The 27319-nt window shown below is 45.3% G+C and overlaps 1 protein-coding gene across 2 annotated transcripts; it reads right to left on the reverse strand.

The window, feature by feature from the left end:
• On the reverse strand, nt 1–27189 carry LOC119383108 (proteasomal ubiquitin receptor ADRM1-B). Of its 2 annotated transcripts, none has more exons than XM_037651108.2 (9): nt 26903–27189; nt 24498–24614; nt 18621–18831; nt 17018–17087; nt 9766–10001; nt 8345–8398; nt 6240–6358; nt 1764–1866; nt 1–276 (listed from the first exon to the last, which is right to left on the reverse strand). In XM_037651108.2, exons 1-9 carry the CDS (start codon nt 27104–27106, stop codon nt 173–175), a joined length of 1218 nt encoding a protein of 405 aa, XP_037507036.1. In that variant the 5' UTR covers nt 27107–27189; the 3' UTR covers nt 1–172. The 2 variants fall into 2 exon arrangements, with proteins under 2 accessions (XP_037507036.1, XP_037507035.1); XM_037651107.2 differs by having other exon boundaries at nt 6192–6358; nt 26903–27188.
• Nucleotides 27190–27319: the final 130 nt, after the last annotated feature.

Genomic DNA, 27319 nt, shown 5'->3' on the forward strand with positions numbered 1-27319 from the left:
CAACATAATTTATTTTTTTGCTTTCTTTGTAAAGCACTTTTAAACAAATGTCTGATGAAAAACGGCACGGAGGGGAAAGAAGTGATGGTTAGCAAAGGTTGGCTACTGTCTCCCATCATTTAAAGTGACCCGAAAAGTAGCAGTGAGCAAAGAGTGCTTGGAAGGCCTTTTTTCAGTCAAGTCCCATGTCTTCGTCCATATTCTCTTCTTTCTTCGTGGACTTCGCCTCCTTTGCAGCCTTTGATGCCTGCAGGGCCTTTACAAATTGAGCCATGTCTGAAACGTGTAAGGTATATATATGTATACCATACAAGTCAGCACAAAATACGCAGGGTCTGTCCGTAAAGTAACGAGACTGGGTCTGGTAAAAATAATTTGTTGATCCGATCGGTACATATTATTTAATTTTTTCAAAATAGTTTCCTTGGGCATTGATACACTGATTACAATGCGATTCCCACACTGCATAGGCTCCCTGAAAGTCACTTGTAATCATATTCATAGCGCAAAAAAACGAATGCAGACACAAGTAAAGAACACATACACTCTTACTTGTGTCTGCGTCCGTTTTTTTTCACTACGAATATGATTACAAGTGACTCAAACCAACTAGCCCGCATCACCGCCTTGACTCCCCGAACATTGGCTGCCATAACCTCTCTCAGAGACACTGACAGCCCATTGAATGGCGAGAACACCGTCAAAACGGTGACCTTTGTGGCTTCTCTTGAGCTATGGGAACAGGAAGAAGTCTGCCGGGCTCCCATCAGAGCTGTATCAGGACTGCATCAGCCAGCCCAACAGACTTCCTCCCACTCCCAAAGCTCAAGAGAAGCCACAAAGGTTGTCATTTCGACGGTGTTCCCGCCATTCAACTGGCTGTCACAGTCTCTCTGAAATAGATCATGGCTACTGACTTTCAAGGGAGCCTTTCCAGCCTGGGAATCGTGTTGTACTTGGTGTATCGACGCCCAAGGAAACTATTTTGAAGAAATTAAATAATATGTACCGATCGGATCGATAAATTCCTTTTACCAGACACAGTCTCATTACTTTATGGACAGACACTGTAGGCTCGTGCAATCAGGCATCCCACTAGCAAGGATAATAAGGCTTTCAGGAATAAAGAGCTCTTCATACATTTGGCAAAAAAAAAGCAGCCAGACATGTCATATCATGTCCATTTCTCGCATTTAGTCCTGGATCGCCAATTCTATTCATAGGGGAGTGCATTCACTGTTCTTTTGGAAAATATCAGTTCATCTAAAACTCTTACTTTAATTGAAGTAGGCACGCCAGTAGACTGCACCTGCTATGCGTACCATGCCTTCTCCTAAGAGGAACACTACAACAGTAAGTAGAACCTTGAGATAAGAACACAGAAATAAAAACATTCTACTAGATATAATGAAGTAAATCTGATTAATATAATTTAACTAAGAGCTTGAACTGTACTATAGATGCCCAAAGCAGGCATACTACCACTGCTGGTCCACAGAAAGCATGGAAACAACAATGTATACAAGGTTTCTCTGCCTTACTTTTTTTTTTTTTTGTACAATTCTCCACAATGGCTTCAGGGTCAACAGGGTAGCCGAAATAAATGTTATGCAACTGAGCCTCTCGGCTGTTGTAACACACATCTTGTCACTGGATTACAATGTGCCATGGGACACAGATGAAGGCAGAGCACAAAAATGCACTCGCAATCCATATACCAGCTTCGCCTCAACTGAAAACACCCCTGGCGATGGTAGCCTCACCTCCAGAATTTGCAGCTGCAACGACGCTGTCGTCCATGCCAAACTGTTGCATCAGAGGCCCCAGCTGCCCTGAATGAAGAGCTGTACTGAACATGCTGAGTGCCTGCGTGGAGGTCGAGATGATTCGCACCCAACTCTGTGCATGTTTCACCTGGGTATTATGGGGCAATGGCACACACACACAACACAAGCGAGTGCCATGTCACAACCAGTGCTGTTCGCTCCTGCACAATGCAGTGCTTATGCCATGGAACACAACAAACGAAAAGCTACAAGCCACCGCTACAAAGCAGACCTGTCAACTTCGTGGAAAAGTTTGAACACACCCAGATGGTGCTGGGAGTGAGGCTGCAGTCAGACACCCACTTTCAAGGACCACTGAAATCGAAGACCAGTGAAATCCACAAGTTTTACTGGTTCCCTTATGGAAGCTCTCACAAAAGAGCCAATAAGGAGAATGGTGATTTAGGCTAGATAGAACCTAACGCACTCGCAAGATGCGAGACAAACAAAGTTCTAATCTCTCAAAATCATTGTAATTTCTTAGTTCGTCCTTTGTCTTCAGAGTCTGCAAAATATCAGTATGAGCCAATTAGGCACGCTGATTTCTTTGGCCTTTCATTTCTATGGATTTCTTGAGAATGGGTACGTGACTATGATAGAAGTTGCAGAAAGTTATGGAAAATGGGGGAGAGGGGTGGGGTATTTCTTTATGCTTGCACCCAAATTGGCATTACCACCAAGAAAAACAACAAACTTTATCAAAATGGAGTTGATGCTTGAACATGTTAGCCTTAAGGCAATGCAAGATGCTTGACAAGCAGTGCTTTTACTGATAATCAGTTGAAGAAAGCTCGCACAGAATTACAACTACGCAAGACAAAGATGAACCTGCCAACCTAGGGGCCTCAAAAATCAGGAGATTTGCAAACCGGGGGGTTGACAACAAAATACAATGCACACATTTTTATTTCTCGCTCAGAGCCGCAGTAACTTTATACACAGCTCTGAATGATTGCAGTAAAGCTTGAACATGCCGGCGATCATACCACTATTCATAATTATAGCACACATGTGTAATTACAAATGCGCGCAGAACAAAATCTCCTATGACTCGCAAAGTATACAGCCTTTTCCCACACTTGGCACGCTCCACCGCATAACATTGTATGACGGTGATAATAACTTTGCAGTGTGATGCTATCCAAGTTCCTAGCCTATGTAAAGAAAACATGCCGAACCGCAGATAAACAAGGCCACACACAAATGCGGTGGCCTCCCCTTCCTTTCTTGGGTTCGAAAAAAAATTGGAGCTCACTCACTCACTCACTCACTCACTCACTCACTCACTCACTCACTCACTCAAGAAATATATTTCGTTCTGAGGGCTCACTCAGACTCAGTCTCACCTAATTTTCCTCAACTGGACTCACTCACTCAAATTTTCTTCAACTGGACTCACTCGGACTCACACTCACGAAAATATTACTCACCCAGACTCACTCAGACTCGCGGCTTCACCCGAGTCTGAGTGAGCCTAGTGAGTCGACTCATGAGTCCGTTGGCGAAAAATTTGCTTTTTAAATTTGGTGTCAACCCTCTTTAACGCCAATATCTCACACAACCAGTGCTCTACAATACGCCTTTTGATCTTTTACCTTCAAATAAAAGTTATCATATATCGATTCAGTAAGGATATTTTTATGAAATACATGTCTCACACGAGATATTTTTATCAAGAACATCCCATGAAAGAGTTTCCGGGGGGAGGTGATGGCACCCGTTCCCTTAACTCACGCCTCTAATTAAAGGGGCCATGACACGGTCACCCATCAATTTGTGGTTTTCAGCGAAAACTAGACGTAGGGGGTCTATTATGCCTGTACGGATACGAAAAGTGGGCCGTAAAAGATTATTCCAGCAAAAAACAAGCCCCAGAAGTGGCCAGCTGTAAACCCCTCCCACTAGCCTCCCATCGCCGGCGACAGCCATTTCGCCATGGCGTGTGTGACGTCATGTGCAGCAAGGTGCGGAGCCGTCGTCTTCTACCAAAGTTTCAGCCGTTGCAAATCGTTCAGTTTCAGTGCCAAAGTGAAGAAAGCTAAAATATCTCGATTTCACGCGCAGCTGACCGTGGAACGATATCCTTCGTCGGAATGCAGACGCTTGCACAGCTAGCCACTTGTTACGTCACAGCTCGCGAATGCGCCAGTGTTGCCCGACTCGCAGGCCGCTCACGTGTTAATCAAAATATTCTTTTATAAATTAAGTTCTCGACCAAATGCGCTAAAATTTCGCCACCTTGTTTGTGAACGCACAAGGATTAACCCACATAACACAGATTATCATCGACAATTGGGTGTCATGGCCCCTTTAATAAATATTGAGGTGGCACATGAATGCTAGTGTGCCGAGATATGTGTGAGTAGACTTCAGTATAAACGTAAGCCGATATAAGGTTGATAGTAATGCTGGAGATGAGTAGATAGGACCATAAGTAGGCAACAAAAGGTGGAGCTTCACTTGGACTCACTCAAGAAATATATTTTGCGCTTAGGGCTCACTCAGACTCCAACTCGACAATATTTTCCTCAACCGGACTCACTCGGACTCAGACTCACTCAAATTTTTTTCAACCGGACTCACTCGGACTCACACTCACGAAAATATTACTCACCCAGAATCACTCATACTTAGACTCACGGCCTCACTTGAGTCTGAGTGAGTCTCAGTGAGTCAGAGTGAGTCTACTCATGAATGAGTCTGCCGACCTATGTTTTCTTTACATCAGTGGGTAGGAGGGAGGGTCCCACATCCAGCTGTTCTGGTTCCTCGAGGCCATAAAATTTTTAGAAGCATTGTCATTTATTATTTACATTATGGGCGGCTGGTTTATCAGAAGATTTATTGCCACACTCGTACAATTGGCAGGACTGGTCAGACATCGGGAGTCTCCCAGGCAAATTGGGCGAGTTGGCAGGTATTGCTTAAATTATACCCACTTAAATTATAGTACACATCATTCACAAGCTCTTAGCACCATGACTTGAAGAATGAATACTTTTTAGAACAGCGGTTCCTAGACCCTACCTTCCAACGCCCCATTATAATTCATTCAAATATTTTCTAATGTAAAGGTAAAATGCATGCTTACACCTGTTTAATCACACAAGACAGTGAACATGCTTCGAGAAAGATGTTTAAGCCAAGATGAGAACTGAGCATATAAGCCGGGTGTCTTACACCTAACGGATGGAAATATTCTTGAACAGGCGTTGCGCTGGAGCCAGTGTTCCAACAAGCAGACTTGCCTTCTTCAATGCAGCAACTGCTTTCCTCATCATCAATTTTTCATCTGCTCAAGCATCCAACATCCCCTGAGCTTCTGCCTTACCTATTCGGCACTGTCATGAAGAGGCACAGTGATGCAAAAAATGCCCTCTGATGTTATGGGAATCAAACTATGCAAAAGTAAGGTTACACTAAATACAACTGTTTCAAAACACAACAACATCCCCACATTCCAATGAAGGTGCAGCGAGGACTGGACTGCCCAGAAAAGATAACGGCACGTAAATGTCAAAGCAGCAGCACTAATGTTATTTCGGGCGACTCATCTGGCTTTCCCCGATGAGTGTGCATGCATAAACAATGTGCTACTGCTAGAAAAATCTCAGCCATTTCACAGAGATACAGCATTTGGTGCTGCATGGAGCCCATCATTCCTAGTTAGTTGCATGCAGCACGTTGCCTACTAAGCTCTCACGTCATCACTGCTGCCACTTTGTGTGAAACCTCTAAGTGCGTCACACAGTCGCATTGCTTTCAGGAACGAAAGCAGCTCGCCATCGCTAAAGATTGCCGGTGTGCAGTCAGGAATGGCGTGGGCACAACAAACACTCGTGGCAAACGTGCGTGCGGTGCACCAAGTACTGCGGTAATGACAATGTGAGCTTAGTAGGTGGCCCACTGCACGCCAGGCAAGCACCAAAATGACTTAAGTGCACTGAGAGCAATTTCGGACGTGGCTGCGGCGATATGACCGCTTGAGCGAAGTAAAAAAGCACGAATTTGTTTCTTTCGGACTGCCCGATTTTTTGTACGATTTAACGGTCCCTAGGGAGTTGAAAAAATCAAACATTGACGGTATCGGCCTGGGTTCAAATAAGCACGGTAAGTTACCAGGAAACCATACACACCTGAGGGTAAGGAAACGTGATGTGCAGGAGTCTGCTTAACTGGGCAGGTTGGGGCGTGCTTTGAAGGTAACTGAACAGCACAGAAGACCGGCAGACTGTCGTCTATATCATGTTCCATCTTTCACACCATTCAGTTACATTCAAAGGAGGGGTGGAGAGAGGGGTGAATGGTGGAGGAGATGGTTATTGGACAGGAGGGGAGGGGGGGGGGGGTACTCTGCTGTAGTACCTGCTGAAACTGTGGGGATTTGACGGTGTCCTGCAGGAGTTCGCTTACGTCGGGTTGCTTGTCGGACTCTGTGGACGGCGGAAGAAGCTTCTCAACGCGCCCCATCAGCTCCTTGTTGTCCAGCAAAGGCTGCAGCACCTCCATGTTGATGGCTGTCGACAGATCCACTGCACATAGGACAAAGAAATTCCATGACGGGTGCTTGCAAATGCTCGACATCACAAGAATCAGTAGGCAGCCAGTACCAGCAAATTCTCTCTAGACCACTACAAAGGACAGCTACATGTGCTGCAAAAAAAGAAATGCATGGCAGCTCCACTAATGTGAAACCTGAGGAAGTGCGTACCACGGGCCACCCAGCAATTCCCGTTCGTGGAGTTCCCACTGCTCTGTTTACCAAAGCGTCGATGACACCAATGTTCGAGGTAAGCATGTAGGGTTTCCCCGACACAAGTAGAATCTTGTTAGGGAGATTTGCAAACTCGGTATGCGACATGTGGCGTGCTACTTTTTGCTGTGCTTTATCGACTTCCTGCTTGTTACAGCACTTGAGATACGAGTCATCTGCAGTGCGTTCCGTCAGGTTGTTTCCCCCATCAGACGTAGCGACGCAGCACCAGCGAAGCGCAGGGGGAAGGGCATTCGCTCGCTCGGCAAGGCAGTGGCACCCTCTCTTGCGTGCCGCTGGTGTCGGTCGCAGGTTTCCGAAATGTTTTTAGCAATTTTAAGTTAATTATTGCAATTACTTCTTGGTTATTTCTGTTAATTATATTATTTTAGACCATGTTTCATTCATTTCAATGCAGTTGTGAGCATTCCTAGCCTTGTTATGGCCTGTATTGAGCGCTTTACTGTGAGTGTGATCACGTCACATGAGATCCATGGATGGAGGACAAGCCAGGCCCCTATAGTGCTCCGCACTTAAAAACACAGAAGCCACCACTCTTCAGTATCAGCAACAATAAAACATGAAGGATAAAAATATTCAAAGGCATCTATGCGCTTGTGTCTGCAGTGTATACAACATGTTTGCTTTACAAATTTCCAATTCATTTTTTTTCCTTTCTAAAGGGGGAAGCAGCAATGGTTTCTTAACAATGCTGTCAAATAGCCGGCTCTGCAGCAATCTATTTCCTGTGCACCAGGCAGCGACCAAGCAAAATACCGCAGACTCTCAATAATTCAAACTCGAGTGCACCCTTGAACTTTTTCTGAATTATCAGAAATCTGAATTATCAGACGCAAGCACAAATATGACTCGGGGCAACATATTGGGAATAGCAGAGTTAGCAGATTATCACACGCATACCAGCCACCTCGTTTCTTTCTTTTTTTCTGTTTGTGGTGTTTACCACTTTCACAAGTTCAGGCAGGCAGATGGCTTTATTTTTGGCTGTTTTAAAAATATACGAAAGCAAATGCTCAGCTAGAGAGAACAAAGGCAGCTAATATTTGCAGTATAAACAAGCAAGAAGTATGGATTAACAAGATTTGTGCAGCTTGAAAACACAGCAGGCCAACCAAAAATTGAAATTTGAATTAGTAGAGAGTATGAAATACTAGAGTTTGAATTATCAAAAGCCTATTGCACACAGAAACTAGGCTGGAGCTCACACACTACAATAACAACAGCAGTTACATGCATTTTGAATGGACCGCACTGTGTTCCGGAATGCCAATACAGACCAATATGTATTATCGGCGTCAAATGAAACTCGAACAGCGGCAAGCATTCGCAGCGGTACAGTACAGTGCGCAGCGTACAGTTATCACCATGGACAGGTGCACACATATGCGCAGTGCTGCCGAACCGGATGCGCGCACGTGTCCATGGCGATAACTGGACAGCGTGCACTATACCGCTGCAAATGCTTGCCGCTGTTCGGGTTTCATTTGACGTCGACTGTACTAACGTAGTACACCAGATGTAAATTTTTACCACTCTCAATAAACCCAGCAGAGTGAAAAGCCAGAAACAGCTACCACAGCAAAACCTGATTGCTTTCGTTACAATGGCACAATGGGATTTAAGAAGAGGGTAGTCCGATTCTCCGAGCACTTAGAACCAGCCACATTTACACAGTGGACATTTACTACACAACCCTCCACTTTAATGCCTGAAAGATAAAACTGACACAAATTGCAGCACTCACCATTGACAGCTTGTTCCTTGTTGGCCTCTGCTCCAGCTGCCTCTGATGGTGGGACTGCAAACCCCGAAAAGTAACATAAATAAAATTTTGATTTCACTACAAAATAAAAAAAGAAAGGAACCTACACATGAAAACTTTACTATATGGTGCTTGTCCCTGTCTTCCTAGGTCCCTGTGTAGTTGTGCACTTGTAATTCATGTATCACTATTTGGTTCATCCCAATCTGAGGGCAACTTGGCCATAGTGGCCCCTGTAATATACTAACTAAATACTATCAACTGTGGCGACCTCTCGCATTCACCTTTAATTTAATTCTACGTCACAAGCTTCCCAGTTTGTGACCGGATTTATCGTAGCAACTGCTGTTACCTTTCACCTTCACTTTCCACTTCATGTGGCGTGCTCAGACTTTGTAAGGGAGTCCTTTAAAGTCACGGGCATTTCCGACACCAGTGATAGCACAAAAGACTCCCAATGCCCGAACATGCTGCTGAGCATTCGCAGCAACGACAGTGAAGTAGCGCCAACTAGATGAACACCAAGTGAATTACACGCATGTGTAAACAAATAAATACGTTGTGGAAAGTAACAGTGCTTGTTCTTTCATTACAAAGGGAGCGCGTAGATCACGCATGGCTGGAAAAATTGGAACTAGATAGCTTGCACTTGCATAAGAGCTGGAACGTTGCCACATTCACAACAAAGTGATACCCCGTCACATGGCACATGTGATGTCATTCGCAGTGAATGTGATTAGCTGTTAATGCCATTTTTGTTGCTGCTACACGAGCATAACGAAAAACATTCACAGCTGATGGCATTCACCCGCTGAATGTGTTTCCCGAACTCATGCATGGGCGACATGTGTAATCTCGACGACAGCTGCTTGGCAAAAAATTAGAAAATCAATAACTCAAAGCAAGATGGTTCTTATTATTGGCTGTTGTTAGCTTTCCGATAACTTTTCGACACACAGTACAATAGTTGAAGCGACTTGTGCAACTGCATTCTTGTTGCCAAACTCTTGATGCCAACACCTCATGTAGACAATGTTTACAAACGCTAGTCTGTTCTTTCTTAATTTTGAATTCCTCCACGTTGTTTTGGTGAAGAGATGCCGTGGTAGCAAGGTCGGAATTTTGCACCGGGTATCTATCCGCCAGCAATGGAAGCAATTTCTGCAGCTTCGTCAGCGGAGAATAATGAGAAGCAAAAAGCACACTGGACTGACAACAAACATTGACATCAATTGCGAATGCCATTTTGCATACCCATGTAGACCTAGAATGCAAGAATGCAATGACTTTCAATGTGAATGTCGTTTACTGCGAATGGCATTACATTTGACGTGTGACAGCAGTATGAGGCCCTTGCAAAAGTTTATGCATAGCTGTAAGAGGACTCTATGCCTTCCACTCACCCTTGATGCCAGAGAGGATGCTCTGGAGGTCGCTCAACTGAATGGCCGGGCCAGAAGCCGAGGCACTGCCACTCGAGTTGCCAGCCGTCGCAGAAGAAGCTGTAGAAGCAGTGGCGGCCGGGAGTTCGGTCACGGCCCCGGGAGTCGAGCTCGCCGCCGTGGTCTGGGCCGGAGCCGAGCTTGCAGATGCTGCGACGGTCTCGGAGGGGGATCCAATACTGCCAGTCGGCGTGATACTTGCAGGGAGAAGCGAGAACGAGGTGAGCTAGCAGCTTCACTGAACACGCCGAAGATAAAAAATAATTCGAGCTGTAATAACAATAATATCTGGTGTCCTACGTGCCAAAACCATGATACGATTGTGAGGCGTGCCGTAGTAGAGGGCTCCAGAAATGTTGACCATCTGGTGTTCTTTAACGTGCATTGAGGTCACGCAGTACACGGGCCTCTAGCATTCCACCTCCATCGAAATGTAACCACCGCGACCAGGACTGAACCCGCAACCTTTGGGTCAGCAGCCAAGCACTGCAAGCACTGTACCACGGAGGCAGACTAATTCGAGCTCTATACTGAGTAAATTAGCCTCCGACGATCCCAAGAAAATTGTCTCTACCATAAGAAAATGGCTTGTAAGCTAGAAAAGGTGCAAATAAAAAAAAAGTGGCAACACCAACATAAAGTTCCCGCACCAACTAGCGACAATTTGGCAGCACCTGACTAGGTCTACACCCAGTCAGGTGCTGCCAGAGACAGAGAACAGAGACAACAGAAGTATACTTGAAGCAAATACTTTGAATGCAAAATATGCCCATCTGAAGCTGCTCCAAAAACTCTGCACATCTCGGGCAGTTTCTCGAGATCATGAAAAGTGGGAATTCTTCGATTGTTGCTCTAAGGGAAGGTTGGAGGCACGGAAGCTTACTTATTTGTTTTTGATCCATGCCTTCTTGTGGAAAGCACATAGTGAAAGCGGAAGGCCTCTCGCTTTATTGAGGTCGCAGGTAGTGTGCTTCACTGCATGATGGTAAGTTCTCTCTGCCATTAGTATTTTTCACTGCATTACACAACTGTGTAGAAGTAAAACAAAACCATCACTGTTGAGCGGAACCAAAATTTCCGCTGTGTGATCCACCTTTATTTTGAGACACGTACCTTAGTCATTTCGCTCCACAGCCTGCACTGCCCACTGGATTCAGCGTCCTGTTTGACAGTATCTGCCAAAATGTTGCCCTCTTGTTGGCACGAACGTTTTCAATGACGCAAGTAATCGTGATCCAATTAGGAGATGATCAGTTGCACTCATGCAGCGTTCGATGTATCCAATGTGGAGGTGAATGCTAGTATGATGTACACGTGGTACAATGCTATACATCCGAATGGAAATTTTGCAGGGAATCTTAGAGCTATTCAACAAAGTAAATAATTTGATAATCCAGCTTCAGTATAGCATCTGACATAGTGTAGTACTTATTCTAAGGCGGAAAGTTGGGCTAGTTGGTAACGTGAATAAGAGGACATGTTTACTAGCGAAAAAGATGAGGACGAGAAGAAGGAATACAGGACAACGCTAGATACAGGACTAGCATTGTCCTGTATTCCTTCTTCTCGTCCTCGTCTTTTTCGCTAGTAAACATGTACTTATTCTATTATGTAGTACTTATTCAGTGGTGCCACCGAGGACTTCTGATTTGGAGCAATTTTTGCAGCAGCAATATTCTCATTTTGGAGCACTTTGGAGCTGCGAAAATTTACATTTTGGAGCACTTTGGAGCAGATAGTTTTGCATCTGGGAGCACCACGGAGCAGCTAATTTCACATTCTGGAGCAAGTTGCATTTACATTCAGACAGTTGAATAATTATTGTGAAGCTCTTACGAAGGGCTAGATAAACAAGTTTGTTGCAAATTTCGTGGAGGTAGGTAGGTAAACAACTTTATTGATTCGTGAAAGACTCATGTGAGGGGGGGGGGGCGGAAGCGGAAGCAGGACGACGATGAGCCCTCGGGCCGCTCTAGGTGGCCGGACACTTCTGTGCTTCGGCGACCCCTCTGGCCCAGCCCACTGTCCGGAGCTGTAACTCCGGTTGTGAGCTGCGCAGAGCAGCCTCCCATCGCTCCTGGTGTTCTGACCCTTGCCACGGGGGCTTGGGTTTGTTTGGGCAATTCACAAAGACGTGATTGAAGTCGGCTCTGGTGCTCGGACACAAGTTGCAATGAGGAGAAGTTTCGCCATGCGTTCGTGGAGAAAATGCTCTCCAGGGCACTAATTGTTTCACTCGACAACGCAAAAAATAAGGGCATCATGCAGATGGGTGTTGTGGAATAACCATTTCAGCTATTTTTTTCGATGCAGGCAACAGAATACTGGATCCATAAAACCGTATATTATGAAGCAATGCTCTAAATACAACCATGTGGTTATCAATGTGCAGGGCTCCAGCCACAAAGCTAGTCTTGGTGTTAATAAAATGTTGCACTTTAAATCAGCAGCAGTGGTCGACAAACGCCGCGACATACAACAGTCACGCGGTCCCTTCTTGCGCATTCCCCGAAGACGACTCGAAGGCAAAAGCCAGCTTCTTTTTCTTCTCAGTCGATTATACTGATCCTTACACATTTATTTGGTTTCCAAACAACGGCCATCACTGCTTGATGATCTGTATGATACACAGTGAAAATATGTGTCTTCACAGAGGACACATTCCTCGTTAATGGCGAGTCAATGGGGGAACCGTGAATGGTTGCTTGTTTCAATGAGTAGGGGTAGCACACAAAACCGAATTCATAGATGCAGTGCTGTAATGCGCGCATCCCAGTTTCATGTGCACCATTTATGACGTCATACTACAGCAGCGTCACCACAATGCGCCGACAGAAGCACCATTGCAGTCACACCATCTCCAATGTATCTGCCACAACTGCTGCTGCAGTCACTCCACCATCCACAACACGTGCGGCACACTTTTACAGCAATGCTGTACATAAGGTGCTTTCTTTATACAATGCAAATTTTTATAAAATGCTACGACAGCAAGGCTTCTGTCATTTTCGCACAAAAGCTTTGCATCGTGGCAGAAATACTTTGCCACAGCGAAAACGACGTTGATGCGACTAATGAAGAAGAACTGGTTAATTAGCTTCTTAACTTTTTTAACTATTGACTTCAGGCCAGTTGTTTATATCAGAATGTTGTAGTGCATGCCAGTTTTTTAGCATACACATTTTTTAGAAATCACGAAAGTTGCACGTACTTCGAGACATTCATCATCGAATTTTACAGGCAGTATCGAAACTGATCGCACTCGGCATGCAGAAAAAGCGATCACTCTGTTACGTCAGACCAGAACCACTCGTGACAATGAGGCGACGAAATTTCAATCAAGGCACACCGAAACAGAACTTGGTCAGGAAAATAGGCAAGCATTCTGAAATACACAAGTGTACAGCTTATTCTTTGTGTGTTATGTGTGGTGTTTTATGTGTCTTCTTCAGGTGCAAAAAGCTATTTCGCCGGTGGTTGATATAGCGGTTTTCTTGCGCACAACTCAAAAGAAACAGATAAGCACCAAACATCACATGTATAGGTAAGGCGATCCGCCGGCACCAGTGATATGACTTGCCGCTTTTCACGAAAAGATGCAGCACGACCCTTCTTCATTCAAATTTCGTCACTTCCTTGTCACGCCGAGTTCCGGTCTGACGTAACAGAGTAATCGCGTTTCCTGTGCGCCGGGTGCTATCAGTTTCGATGTCACTCTTAAAATTCCATGATGATTATCTCGAATTACATGCAACTATCCCGATTTCTAAAAAAAATGGGTATTCCATAAATTGACACGGACTACAGCTTCCTAATATAAACAAATGCTCTAAAGTGAATAATTGAAGTTAATTGCAGAGTTTTTGATAATTTGTCACGTCAATGTCATTTTAGTTGCGGCAAAGTATTTCGGCCTCGACATAGAGTTCCTGTGCAAAAACGACAGGAGCCCAACTGTCATAGGAATTTAATAGCAGAGCTGTTTAAGCCGGCTGTAATCTGTCCAACGCAAACAAAAAAAACAACACTGCGATGACGTCACCGCGCATTGATTGCCTAGCAAACAGTTGCACAGCTGTGTTGCACAGCGTTGCATACCAAACTGGCCTCCGCCGCATCACCTCTGTACCATGTGCTAAACAGCTTCACTGGTCAACTTAGCAGTGTCCATGTTTAGGCTAGTTGGTAATCTATTGATGCTACTAGACAAGGGATGAAAAATTGCAACACACACAAGCACTAACTTTCAATAGAATATTTATTGTTCAGACACATATTTTCATGTAACTGATGCTTTTTATTTTGAAAGCTAACTAGTTATCACTTTCGGGTGTCGTGATTTGTGGAAGTGGAGTGGCACAGGCACGCAGTTACCACTATAAATGTGTGTCTGAACAATAAATATTCAGTTGGAGGTTAGCGCTTGTGTGTGTCGCAGTTGTTCAACTCTTGTCTCTGAAGTTTGCGCTAAAGCAGCGTCACTGGACGCCCTGATCAATGCAGGGTCAACCGTTGGTGAGTGATTGACACTAGAACGTACGGGCCAGACGTGTAACACAGAGCAGCCACTACACAGTGGGCCAGCCTTCTAACGCCAGGACTGTCAGAAACGGGCCCCCTACTGACAGCTGCACATATTAAAACGAAACAGCGGCAGTTCTGACCAGGAAGCAAAATTTTGTTAATGAGACTACATTTTTGAAAAACCAAGCAAAATATTTATATCTAGACCCTGCCACTCATGGAGTCGAAACGTACGTGGTCTTTTAAGGGGTATTTACTGCGTGATAGATACAAACTCGGACGTGCTGGTAGAATGAGCTATGAAAAAGCTCTTCTGCTATAGATGAAGATTTAGGGAGAAAGTATTTGACAAGAAGTGTCAGCGCATTGCCACCGTCCGCATGCTCTTCTATTGACGCGAAGTTAAAAAAATCACACATTTTTCCATATACCGTATTTATTCGAATCTAGGCCGATAGTTTTTTCAGAATTTCTTTGTATCAAACTGCAGGGTCGGCTTAGATTCGAGGATTTTGAAAAACGCGCCGTTTTTCATCGAGAAAAGTGTTGCAAAACTAGCGCCACCTAGACAGTATTGTAGCCGTTAGTAGCCGAGCCAACACCTGGCTTAAGTACGCACGCGAGGCCACCATTTTTATCTTTGTGGCAAGTGTTGAGGCGAGCCGTTCATCAGTTCGAGTCTCGCTTCGAGTGGGCTGTGTGTGGCGTAGCTCAATGGTGCCAAACGAGCGTAGTCATTATAGTGCGGCATATAAAAGGAAAGTTGTGCTAGCCGCGGAGTCGTCCTCCAACGTTCAAGCCGGGCGGGACTTTGGAGTGGACGAAAAGAATGTTCGTCGCTGGAGGGGCCAACGGGAGAAGCTCTTCGCGTGCGCCGCAACGAGGATGGCTTTTACCGGTCCACGCAAAGGCTGTCACCCTGAAATGGAGACAGCATTGGCCAACTTCGTTCGGACGCAGCGAGCAGCTGCCCTTCCAGTGACAACGGAAGTGCTCCAGGCGATGGCGAGGGCGCTTTCAAGGGAGCAAGGTGTTTCGGCGGCAGACTTCAAAGCCAGCCGAGGCTGGCTGCAGAAATTCATGAAGCACTTTGGCTTCAGCCTCCGTCGTCGCACCTCAATCGCCCAAAAGTTACCGGCTGACTATGAAGAGAAGTTGCTGGAGTTCCAGCGTTTCGTGCTTCGGAAGAGAGAAGCGAGAGTGTATCTGCTAGGCCAAATCGGCAACGCAGACCAAACGCCGGTGTATTTTGATATGCCGGTGGCGTACACAGTCTGAAAAAAAAAAAGGGGGCCAAGGAAGTGAAGGTGCGCTCTGCGGGCTATGAAAAGCAGTGCACGACTGTGATGCTGTGCTGCACAATAAATGTTTTCTCTTTGTGAATTTTACCCGGCCTACATTCGAGGTAAGTTGTTTTTGTTTTTTGTGTTTTTTTTCGGGCTTCGGACTTTAGGGGGTCGGCTTAGAATCGGGGTCGGCCTAGATTCGAGTAATTACGGTATCTGTTGCAAGGTTTCCCACATTTCATTCTGCAAGGTCCAGGAACAGAAGTTGCAGACATTTTAGTGGCACGCGTGTACATAGTTATTACTAAATATTGCCTTAATTGCGTGCCATGCAGCGTTTGAAATGAGCTGTCAGCGGTGTTTCTGTAACAGATGATGTCAGCCGATGAATCGACTTGATCATCACCGATTGGCCTACACCGATGCCTACAAGTCACTAGGCTCTGCGGAGGGCACGTTTTGCCGTCGAGTAGACTTGCACAACAGAAGCTGCGTCAACACTTTGCATAGCATCATGGCTTAATCGGGATGCACATGCAAGCACAGCTTTGTCTGCAAAATAAGCTTTGGTCCATGGTTGCAACACTGGTGGCCTCAAGATCAAGCTGCACATAGTTTGACACGCTGGCAATGTGGTTGCCGGTGTTAGACACTGTCATACCCGAGGCTCTAGGGCAGTTTGGCACAATTTGCGTCGACGTTATCGTTATGGCGCAGCAAATCCAATGTGGCGCACTTTGGCTCATTTGGCCCAAGAGTGGGATCACTGCTTATTTTCTGCTATGCATCTTCTTTTAGTGACAGCTTGCTATCAGCAGTGGGCAACTACAGCTGGAAGGCCCACAGGCAGCTTGCTTTTCTAAGCCTACATAATGCATCAGGTCATTCAATATCCCCCGTACATGGCTAAATGGCGTTGGCAGGCCTCAGGTAGGCAGGTCACCGGTTCTTGAATGTGGCGATAAATCTGGCAAAGCAGAAGTCACTTCATTACACAGCTTCTGAACCATGCTATCTACAAGAAAGAAAGCTACATCACAGCAGGCTTCAGTACTGCCTTCATCGAAAAGCACGCTTTTCTCTTCGCCTTGGTTTTTTTTTTACATCACAATAGACCTTTTTTTTTTTTTTAAGGCAAAGGTGCTATAAACATTTTAACTAAGGGCCTTAACATACCAAAATTTCACAGTGAGTTGCCAAGGATGCCTTAGTAAAAGTGGTTCTGAATAAATTTCAATCTTTAGCACCACAAAAACCTCTCTTGCATTCCGACCCTGTCAAAATGACCCTGCAGAAGCAGGTAATCGAACCCACAACCTCGCGGTTGGTGGCTGAATGCCATAACCTCTACCACGGCAGGTGTTGAAACGAAGAGGAATGCATCCTAAACTGCTGGTACACACCTTTGGCTCCCCGCTCGCCCTCCCAGCAGAGAAGTCAAGTTGGCGACACCTCCCACGCCACCAATACCACCTAGAGACAGAAAACACACTTTGAATAAGTGCATGTAGATCTAGCAAACATATGTTGCAGTCTATGTGAAGCAATCAGCTGAATGCCACAAAACTACTATACGAAATGCATGCAAATGTCTTCACCGTTGCCACAAGCTATGTGTAGCATTATGTAATGTCATTACGCAAGCGCGCGAGAGGGTTAGGTGGGTTAGAGGTTAGGTGCACAGATGAGATTAAGAAGTTTGTAGGGGTAACGTGGCCATAACAAGCAGAGGACTGCGTTAATTGGTAAAGCATGGGAGGGGTCTTTGCCCTGCAGTGGGCGTAGTCAGGCTGACGATGATGATGACGTAATGTCAATGCTCTTGTGCCATCTTGTTCAAAACTTTAATATTGTGCAATGTTTATATGCGCCACACTGGTTACAAGCTACACCAATGTGCACAAAGCAGTTCGTGTGAATGCACACTACGAGACGTTGACGCGGTAACATTGTGAGGATGACAGCAACGTTTGATGGCTGTTGAGTGAAGAATGATCAGAAGACGTCTATGACAAGAGTAAAAATCAAATTCTATGGTTTCGCACACCAACACCATGATACGGTTGCGAGGGACGCTGCAATGGGGGGAACTGCATTAATTCTGACCGTCTGGTGTTTTAAACATGCAGCCTCTGCGTATGCAATACTATTTTTGTATTTCACCCCTATTGAAATGCGGATATCATGGCAAGGAAGCAAACACACACCCTCATGCTTAGCAATGCAATCCCTCAGCTGCTAAGCAACTATGGCAGTATACACACGACACAAGAGACTAAGGTAAGCTCGACTAATGCTGATTTCGTGCCTGTGGACTGATTCAAAGTAATGCTATGCATGCAAGTGCAGATGGGGTCCATGTGACACAGAAACCACAGTGGTACGTTGAAACTCCTATGTTTTTCTTTTTAACAGCAGAGCTGCTTAAGCTCGGAGAAGCCCCATTAGTCGTTAACGGTAATTATCATCATGAACCGGCACGCGCTCTCTTTGTTCTTTTCATCTTCTTCTTTGCTCCTCTAACATGTGCGCCAATTTGTCCAGCGTGGGATGCAATGACTCTGATGGGCAACAAGTAGAGAGAGAAAGAGAAGAAGAGAAATAGAGAGAAAGAAAAGGAAGGAAAACAGATAAAAATAGAAAGACGAGAAAGGAAATAGAGAGACAGAAACAGACAAAACAAGATAAAAAAAAAAACAGACAGCAAGACAAAGAGAAAGAGAGAGAGAGAGAAATAGAGAGAGAAAGGGAAGAAAGAGAAAGAAGGACAGAAAGAGCGAGAAAAAGAAAGAAATAGACAGAGAGATAAAGAAAGAAATAGAAATGAACACAGACAAAAAAGACAGAACAAACAGAGAGATGAGAGAAAAAGAAAGAAACAGGGGAAGAAAGAAAGAGAAAAATAAAGAAAAACAAAGAAGGCTGCCCAGCTCCGCACTTTCTTCAGGCTTAGCACTGCTAGAGCAAAGATGCCTTAAGTTTTTTATCAGTGCATCAGAAACGCACCGAGCAGCTGAACAAGCTGGTTCTGGCTCATGTTGTTCAGCAGGTTCTGCAGGTCATCGTCACCGATGTTGGGCAGGTCCGAGTGCAGGTGGGTGCCCGATCCGCCAGCACCACTAGATCCAGCGCCACGGCCAGAGCCCGGCACAGGCGGGTTGTTGAGGTACTCGTTCACCTTGCGTACTAGCTCTTCGTCCTTGTCCTCTTTGGGCTCCTGCAAGAGTGTTAGGTCACCATTCACCCAATGATGTAGTGTTTCTTTTACACAAACAATGCAATACGTCACCATGCGATCGTTTTCATCATCATCTGATGTGTCTGCACAAAAAACATCAACATATGCTTTCGATGTTCTATAAACTCTACTGCACATTTCCTGCACGTAAAAGGATTACATTAAGCACGTTTAAAGGCCTGGAAACATTTATGATGTTAGCACTTTAATACGATGCTAAGTGAGTAAGAATATGCCAGACCTCGTATTGTTCACTTTGACATGATATGACGACTCAAAGCGAGATTTGGCAGTGTCAAGTAGGTATGGTGATGTTGCTTGTAAAAATACAAGACGAAGAAAAAAACGCCAGGCCTGCGCTAAAACCGCAGCACAGTCACAGCGAAAGCTGGAAGAGCGGCGTTTCTAGAGCCCGTTAAGCTCTCTTGGGGCTACAATACAAGTACACTAGAAAGGTACCCACTACGCCATAAATCACAATTTTTGTGAAGTTTGGAAGCACCTACTAAGCCATTATTCGTCATTCTGCGGAGAAGCGAGGCACCAGCTACACGTCTGTAAGGCATTATGTGCACTTTGTTCACGTGACGACTGATGACGATGAAGAATTATGGCTCAGCCCTTTGTAATGGGTTGGAATCTTTAAACGGCCCACCAGTTATGTAATTTGCATTGGGTGACGCCCGGTCGCTATTTCCCTCTCCCGTCATGCTGTATAACATACGTTGACGTGGGAAAGAGACGGGTGGGGGGGGGGGGCGAAGAACTTTACTGAGACCCCGAGGAAATGGATCATACGCTTATGGGCTTCCTTGGCAACCAATACAAGTGCCCTTGCGAGGAACCCACTACGCTATAAATCATTGTAATTTTACTGAGACCCAGAGGAAGTGTATCATGCGCTTATGGGCTTCCTTGGCAACCAATCCAAGTGCACTTGCGAGGAACCCACTACGCTATAAAAATTGTAATTTTTGAGAAGTAGGCCAGCAGGCACTCTGCCATTTTTTGTCATTCTACGGAGAGCGTTGGTACCTGCTAAACCCATGTAAGGCATTATGCACACTTTGTTGATGCTGTGCCTGATGATGAAGAATTATGGCAGGGTCCTTTGTAATGGGTTGGAAGCATTCAACAACCTGCTCGTTGCGCAATTCGCATTGTGTGACGCCTGGTTACAGAATTCGCGTTGTGCTACGCTTGGTGCTTATTTTACTCTTCTAGCACGCTATATTGCATATGCTAATGTGGTTCCTTCCCGACATGAAGCCTGTATAGGACCTTTTAGCAAAGCAGTTTCAAGCACCGGTATGGCTCAGAGGTTGAATACTGGGCTCCCACGCAGAGGACCCAGGTTCGAACCTCGTTCCATCCTGGAACTTTTTTCTTATTTAGTTTTTTTTCTTATTTCGAGCGATACTGGTTACGGACACCGGCGGCGGCGGCGGCGGCGGCGGCGGCGGCAGCGGCGGCGGCGGCGGCGGCGGCGGCGGCGGCGGCGGCGGCGGACAACTACGGCGCCAAAAACGGCCGGTGAAATGATCTCATAACAGCTTTCGCTGTAAAAGAAAATTGAAGTGTCAGCTGTGTTCACACGTGGTAACCACTGCATGACGAGTGAATGTGTCAACGATGTCACAAGCCCTCCCTCCTTGGTGCCGAAACTTCAAGAGAACAAGCACTATTACAGTAAACTGCTAAGTACCTGTACGTGTAAGAATTTTCTAGAGTTTGAAGATCTGATGCTTCAGTTCACAAAAAAAAAAATAATTAAGTCATAAATGTTATGCCAGTAAATGGTACAGGACACTATGTAACCAGATCAGGGGAAAGGGCAATGGAAAAAAGAACAGACTGTAAAATGAATCAAATAATTAACAGGCTAACAGACATTTTTATTCCAGACACTGCAATTACAGCTGTGCTAATATTCAAAAGTTCACATCTGATGATTTGCGCTGTTCAATTTGTATCCGATTCGAGAATTCACAGTGTGAAGTTATTAAAAAGATCTATTTCTTTCAAATATATAAAGAATAACAAAACCTCTCGGAGACCAAAGCAAGACATAATGATAAATGTGAAAGACTGTTTCGAATTATTCTGTAGAATTACATATGTAAACATTAGCATTTATTAACATGTGCACAGGTATGTGTATCACTATATACACATGTTAATCCAAAGTCAAGGTGGGAGCTGATGGATGGAAACACAACATGAAAATATCTGCACATATACACATCTTAATTCATTGATTTATTCTTATATCAGAGTGTGTTCTTGTCATTTTGTTGATATTTGTTGTCCCTTCAGGGATGTGAAAATATTCCCTTTCAACTGGATATTCAGTCTTGCTTTATTTCCCATTGGCATTCTGAAATTTTTACTATTTGCGCACCTCTAAATAAAATGTGCCCCAAGTAACAATATGAAGAACATACCTTAAATCATAATATGTATAGTATTATGTAGAGCTCTGAGGTAGAGACAAAAATCACAGAAGGACAGAATGCAGACCGAAAGTGCATTTCTTTAAAGGGGTCATGAAGCACCCCTTGGGCTTGTTGAAGAAACACATCCTGTGGAAAGCTGACACGGCTATGAACTGCTCTGCCAAATACAGTAGAACCCCGCTGATACGTTTTTGAAGGGACCGTAGGAAATAAACGTAAGAGACGGGAAACGTAAGAGCCGAAAAACAGGAAAAACGGCAAAATATTTAGTGGTACAGAATTTTATTTCAATTCTTACGAGTAGCACGAAAATTGGCGCGCTCAGCCGCGATCTACCGTATTTATTCGAAAATAGGTCGGGCACGAATATAGGTCGACCCCTACTTATAGCGCTCTACGAGAAATAAAAAAAAAAATATTCGAAAATAGGTCGACCCATGTTTTTTTTAAAAACAGGAAAATTGAAACATAGCACACCTTTATTTACAATTAGCGCCCTAGTCGCTGCCGGGAGTGTCATGTTCGTCAGATGTGCAAGGAAGGTTGTCGGATTCTTCGCAGGCATCCTCGGCATTCCAAATGACGTCGACTTCGCTGCCATCGATTGCGTTGGAAATGCAGCACTTTTTAAAGCCAGTCACGATAATTTCCGCTGGCAAGTCTTTCCGCGCGTCCTTCACCCACGTCGCAACTTCATTGAGGGAAGCCCTTCTCGCGGCGTCCCGTCGGTGTCATTGCAGCATCCTCCTTCATGAGCCACTCTTTGTAACTCTTCGCCACCCGGTCCTTAATGTAGCCGGGACGTCATACCTAGCGGTATGACGACCAGGTCTGTTGGCCTTCTGCAGGGCCTCCTTGATGCCCGGAGCGTCAGTTCTTTTTCAAGAGCGTCATGCCTGCCAGTTGCTGGGCCGCGAAAAGCACGACGCTATCCATTGCACGCGAACAGTCGGTCCCGCTGCTTCCGCCAACCCCTAATCAACTTTTACGTCGAACTCACCTTGAGCGGCACAATTGCTGGAATTCTCGGCAAAAAGTATCACTTGACGCTTGAAGTCAGGGGGCTAGGGACTTCACGGCCTACCTAGGGAAATCACGGGTTCCAGCGCAAACATGGCGGAGCGGCTGCATTTTGCGGGGGCTTTGAAAAGGCGGTGTGCAGCTATTGCACAAATAACTTTTTTTTCTTAGTTACTTAGTCGGAAAAGGCGAACGGGCACGGTTTTTATACCAGATTTTATGGTATATAATGTGCGTATGTAGCAGGAACTGCTTGAAGTACAGCAGGTGCGGCAGTTGAACGCCATAGGTGCGGTGCTTTTGGTCACTTTGATCGCGAATATAGGTCGAGATTCTTTGATCACGAATATAGGTCGATAGCTGATTATGGGCAACATTTTTGGGAAAGAAAGGTCGACCTATATTCGAATAAATACGGTAGTCGATGGATAGAAACGCGGAGCTTAGGACGGCCTCATCCACAGAAATGTAATCAACGTATGTGATTTTTTTAACACCAACAGCTGTAGGCATGAAAGAACTAAGCACACGCAATCACGACCGGCGCGGCGAGTCCGACCGCGAACCGCACGCACGACCACGCGAGCTCCAACCAGCTCGAACTCCTCCCGTTCTCCGACAAATAACGATGATGATGAGTCTACGCCAACGCGATGGCAGAAGTGAATGCCAATCTCGAAGGCCTTGCTTTCGCAAGCAGTTACGTCATTCACGCCATGTTTGTGCAATACAAATCTCAGAGGCTATGCTTTTGTCAATAGTAAATGCCAATCTCGAAGGCCTTGCTTTCGCGAGCAGTTACGTCATAGACGCCATCTTTTCAATTTGAATCTCGAAGGCCATGCTTTTGTTTGCATCAATTGAAAGATTCTGTTGCTTGCGCCTCTCATATGCGGCTAATATTACGGTCAAACGAGGCCAAACTGCGTGAAAATGCACCATGGCCGCTCTCTTTGGTAGTCACTCGGTCGGCTCCGAGCGCACTTCGCGACGTATCATACGGGAACGGTCCGACAGTTACGACGTAACAGCGGGGTTCCCAATACATTGTATCCTATGGGAGCTATGCCGGGACCGGCGGAAAACGACGTAACAGCCGGGAAAACGCAGCAGTGAGGAACGTAACAGCGGGGTTCTACTGTATTACAGTCGTGCGCGCCACGTAAAGGCCACAAGCGGAGCGCGAAGTTGCCGTTTCCCCAGGCACCCTCTTTTCAAACAGAGGCCGGTTCTCACTCTCGTCGGTGGGCGAGGCGTCTGCACGTTGACGTCGCGGATCTGCCAGTTTATGTCGCAAGAGACATAGCATGCTTATTGGCCGATAGCCGACGTAAATCGAGAGCGGCGTTCGGATCAGATGCGCTTCTTGCCAAAGGGTGCCGCCACTTGCCGGCGCCGCACTCCTTAGTACATGGTAGCCGCACTCGAATCACAGCGGGAGAGCGATCGCGTTTCATGACGCGCGCTGACGTAACTTCTTTCCCCCGTGCCATCCCTCCCCATGTAGCTTCCAGTACGCTCGTCGGCACGAGAAAAAGGAAAAAGCGCTGAGAGCGTGCGCCAAACCCCCGTAACTCCGCTCATTCTTGACGGATTCGAGAAATTTTTGCGGCAATCGATTCGGGAGGCAGTAAACTCCGATACTGAGGTCATTAGATCATTACTTGGAAATGTGGTTCATGACACCTTTAAGGATCAAACAAAATTTTTCATTAGAAAGACTACTTAAAATTTTCCCAGATTACTCACAGGGACAGCACTACCAGAACCCTTAGCTGTTGGGGGTTTTCAAGTAATAAATATGAGCTTAAAATATCAGTTCATATGCCTTTTATTTTTTCTGTTTCCAGATGCAGAAAGAAGGAGAGGAGAGGAAGAAAAAGTGTTCAAAACGATTTCGTTTTTCCTTCAATGTACGCCGTGTCTTTTTCAGTAGTCCATTTTGTTTAACCTAACAGTAAGTCAGGAAACAAATTTTACTGTTAGAGGTGTTCAAACAGAAATAAAACAGACTTCCATTAATGTAACACCAGGTAAATCAATTTTTATTTTAATTTGTTCTGAATAGTCTCTACTACTAATAATACTATCTGGGGTTTAACGTGCCAAAACCATGATCTGATTGAGGCACGCTGACAAATGCACTTGGTCAGGCTTTGCCAGTCTCACCTGCATCCAATAGAAGCATCTCCGACTGGACGACTTGAACTTCAGGACGTACACTCGGCCTGTGGTGCACTGGGTCACCTTCTTGAATTCAGCGTCCTCAGGGAAGATGATCAAGTCCTACGAGAAAAATTTTTATGCTCGTGGAGATTATACATTGAAACCAAGTGATGCAAAACTTATTTGAGTTGGCAAGGTGGCAGCAAAACAGCGGATTACATAAACACAAGCCTCTTCGCTAGCAGCTGTCTGTGTCACGAACGAAGGCAACAAATGTTGCTTGTCAACAGAAGCAAGTTAATAATTGTTGGGGTTTTACATCCCAAAACCACGACATGATTAAGAGGGACGCTGTAGTGGAGGGCTCCAGAAATTTCGATCACCTGGGGTTCTTTAACGTGCACCTAAACCTAATCACACAGGCCTCCAGCACCCTGCCTCCATCGAAATGCGGCCATCAACATAGCAAGTGGACTAGAGGCACATGCACACAAAAGTATGATGCACATCTAAATACGCATATCAACAGAGGCACTTATATTCTGAGGGACTTGCTGAGAATTGACACATATCCAGCTGCACACGCTCGACGAGTTGACCAAATTTACGAAGCTTCACTGCAGTTCTATAAAATTCCCTACCTTGCCAACAAACTTTGGAAACATAAAGAAAACCATTCAGGTTCTGAGTAAGGTTGTCTGACCAATCAGGTAAAATGTCACACTTCTGGTCCTTAAGCTAAGGAGCAAGATAATTTATTCGTGTAAACTTTCTACAAGTAAATACATGCCTTCTCCCACACTATGAAATCGCCTTTGCATTTGTGTAGCATAATGGTCACGCATGACAACAGTGGCATTGCTAAAACTTCAAGCAAGTGTGTGAAACATTCAGACAAGTACATGCTACAATTTCAATAACATCTCGTGCCCTTTGCTAGGCAATTCTGTGCTAGCTCTACAATTTCAATAACATCTAATGCCCTTTGCTAGGCAATTCTGTACTCACTCTACAATTTGAATAACATCTCATGCACTTTGCTAAGCAATTCTGTACTTGCTTTACAATTTCAATAACATCTCATGCCCTTTGCTAGGCAATTCTGTACTTGCTCTACAATTTCAATAACATCTCATGCCCTTTGTTAGGCAATTCTGTACTTGCTCTAACATTTCAATAACATCTCATACCCTTTGCTAGGCAATTCTGTACTGGCTCTACAATTTCAATAACATTTCATGCCTTCTGCTAGGCAATTCTGTACTAGCTCTACAATTTCAATAACATCTCATGCTCTTTGCTAAGCAATTCTGTACTTGCTTTACAATTTCAATAACATTTCATGCCCTCTGCTAAGCAATTCTGTACTAGCTCTACAATTTCAATAACATCTCATGCCCTCTGTTAGGCAATTCTGTACTTGCTCTACAATTTCAATAGCATTTCATGCCCTTTGCTAGGCAATCCTGTACTTGATATACAATTTCAATAACATCTCGTACCCTTTGCTAGGCAATTCTGTACTGGCTCTACAATTTCAACAACATTTCATGCCCTCTACTAGGCAATTCTGTACTAGCTCTACAATTTCAATAACATATCATGCCCTTTGCTAGGCAATTCTGTACTTGCTCCTCCTGCTACGAAACTACTAGAAGACATTGTGCAAGTGACATCTGTTATAGTCAAGTAATTCTAAGCTTTCGTTGTCAAAACAATAATGTGTTTTTTCTGTTTGCTTTTTATCCATAATGAAAACACGGCTGCGAATACTTTTGTCTTATCTCTTCTTTGCTACCTTTTGCCTCTCTTTAATGCTGCCCCGTCATCCCAACACGATGAAGAGTAACTTTCGCATCTCTGTGCTGTATGTGTTCACCGTGTACTGCGATTGCAAAAAGATCGCGAAACCGCAGAGGCGAGGTAAGCATTTGCGGCACGTTGCTCAGACGAACTCTACCAGCTGACGTATCCTGCGCGACAGTTTCGATGGCATTTCGTCGCCTACGACATTTTTTTTTTAGATTACACACAGGGACAGCATTACCAGCAGCCTTAGCTGCAGGAGGTTTTCAAGCAATAAACCGAAACACCAATGCTCTGTAAAGTCAAGTTCTCCGATTATGAGAATCTGTACTCAAGCTGTCTGCAGACATTGCAAATGGCGCGGGATTCGGTGGAATAAATGCGCTTGGAGCAAGCGAGCTGATTTCGCTAGCGAACTCTGAATTAGCAACTAACTACAAGAAACCATTTCTTGTCGGGTATTGGGCCGCGTCGTTCGCTCTAGTGCGCGCTTCACGAATGCATAGGTTGCTCGCTGTTTGGCGCTTCTCAAAAAATTGTAAGGCCGATTTCACACGACTGCGAAATTGGAGAACGTGGTGCTACAATAAAAAACGGCTCACATCTTCCACGGAACCTGAGGTGCGGTCCTTCCAGCAGAAATGCATCAGCGAGTCCTCGCTCTGATGGACGTAGACGGTCCCCTTGCGCTTGTCGGGATGGACCATGTTCCCCTTGCGCGTCATCTTGCCGGCCCGGAATTCGACGAGGTACTTGCTATGGCTCTGACTGCCCGAGCTGGTACCGAAGAGAAGTCCCCTGGTCATTGTGAACTTTGTTGTTCAGCCACAAACTTTGAAACCGGCGACAGAAATGACCAGAGTGGAAATGACTCAGCGACTGGTCACTGCGTTAGAGTGACCTAGAATAGGGGGAGTGTCCAAAGCGCCGCGCGAATACATGGGAGGAGCGAGGGCCTTTTGCGGTGAACTTCCGCGCCGCGGCGCTGCCGTGCCGGACGCGTGGGCTTTCTCCGCGGC

This window comes from Rhipicephalus sanguineus, chromosome 2, assembly GCF_013339695.2.
Source record: "Rhipicephalus sanguineus isolate Rsan-2018 chromosome 2, BIME_Rsan_1.4, whole genome shotgun sequence".
In the NCBI taxonomy this organism is placed as follows: domain Eukaryota; kingdom Metazoa; phylum Arthropoda; class Arachnida; order Ixodida; family Ixodidae; genus Rhipicephalus; species Rhipicephalus sanguineus.

Coding starts and splice junctions, on each gene's coding strand:
- LOC119383108 (XM_037651107.2), bottom strand. CDS start 27,106: ATGACCAGGGGACTTCTCTTCGGTACCAGCTCGGGCAGTCAGAGCCAT. Junction 24,615..26,902: donor CCTCAGGTTCCGTGGAAGAT/GTGAGCCGTTTT, acceptor TTTTTCTCGTAG/GACTTGATCATCTTCCCTGA. Junction 10,002..17,017: donor GGGCGAGCGGGGAGCCAAAG/GTGTGTACCAGC, acceptor TCTCCCTGCAAG/TATCACGCCGACTGGCAGTA.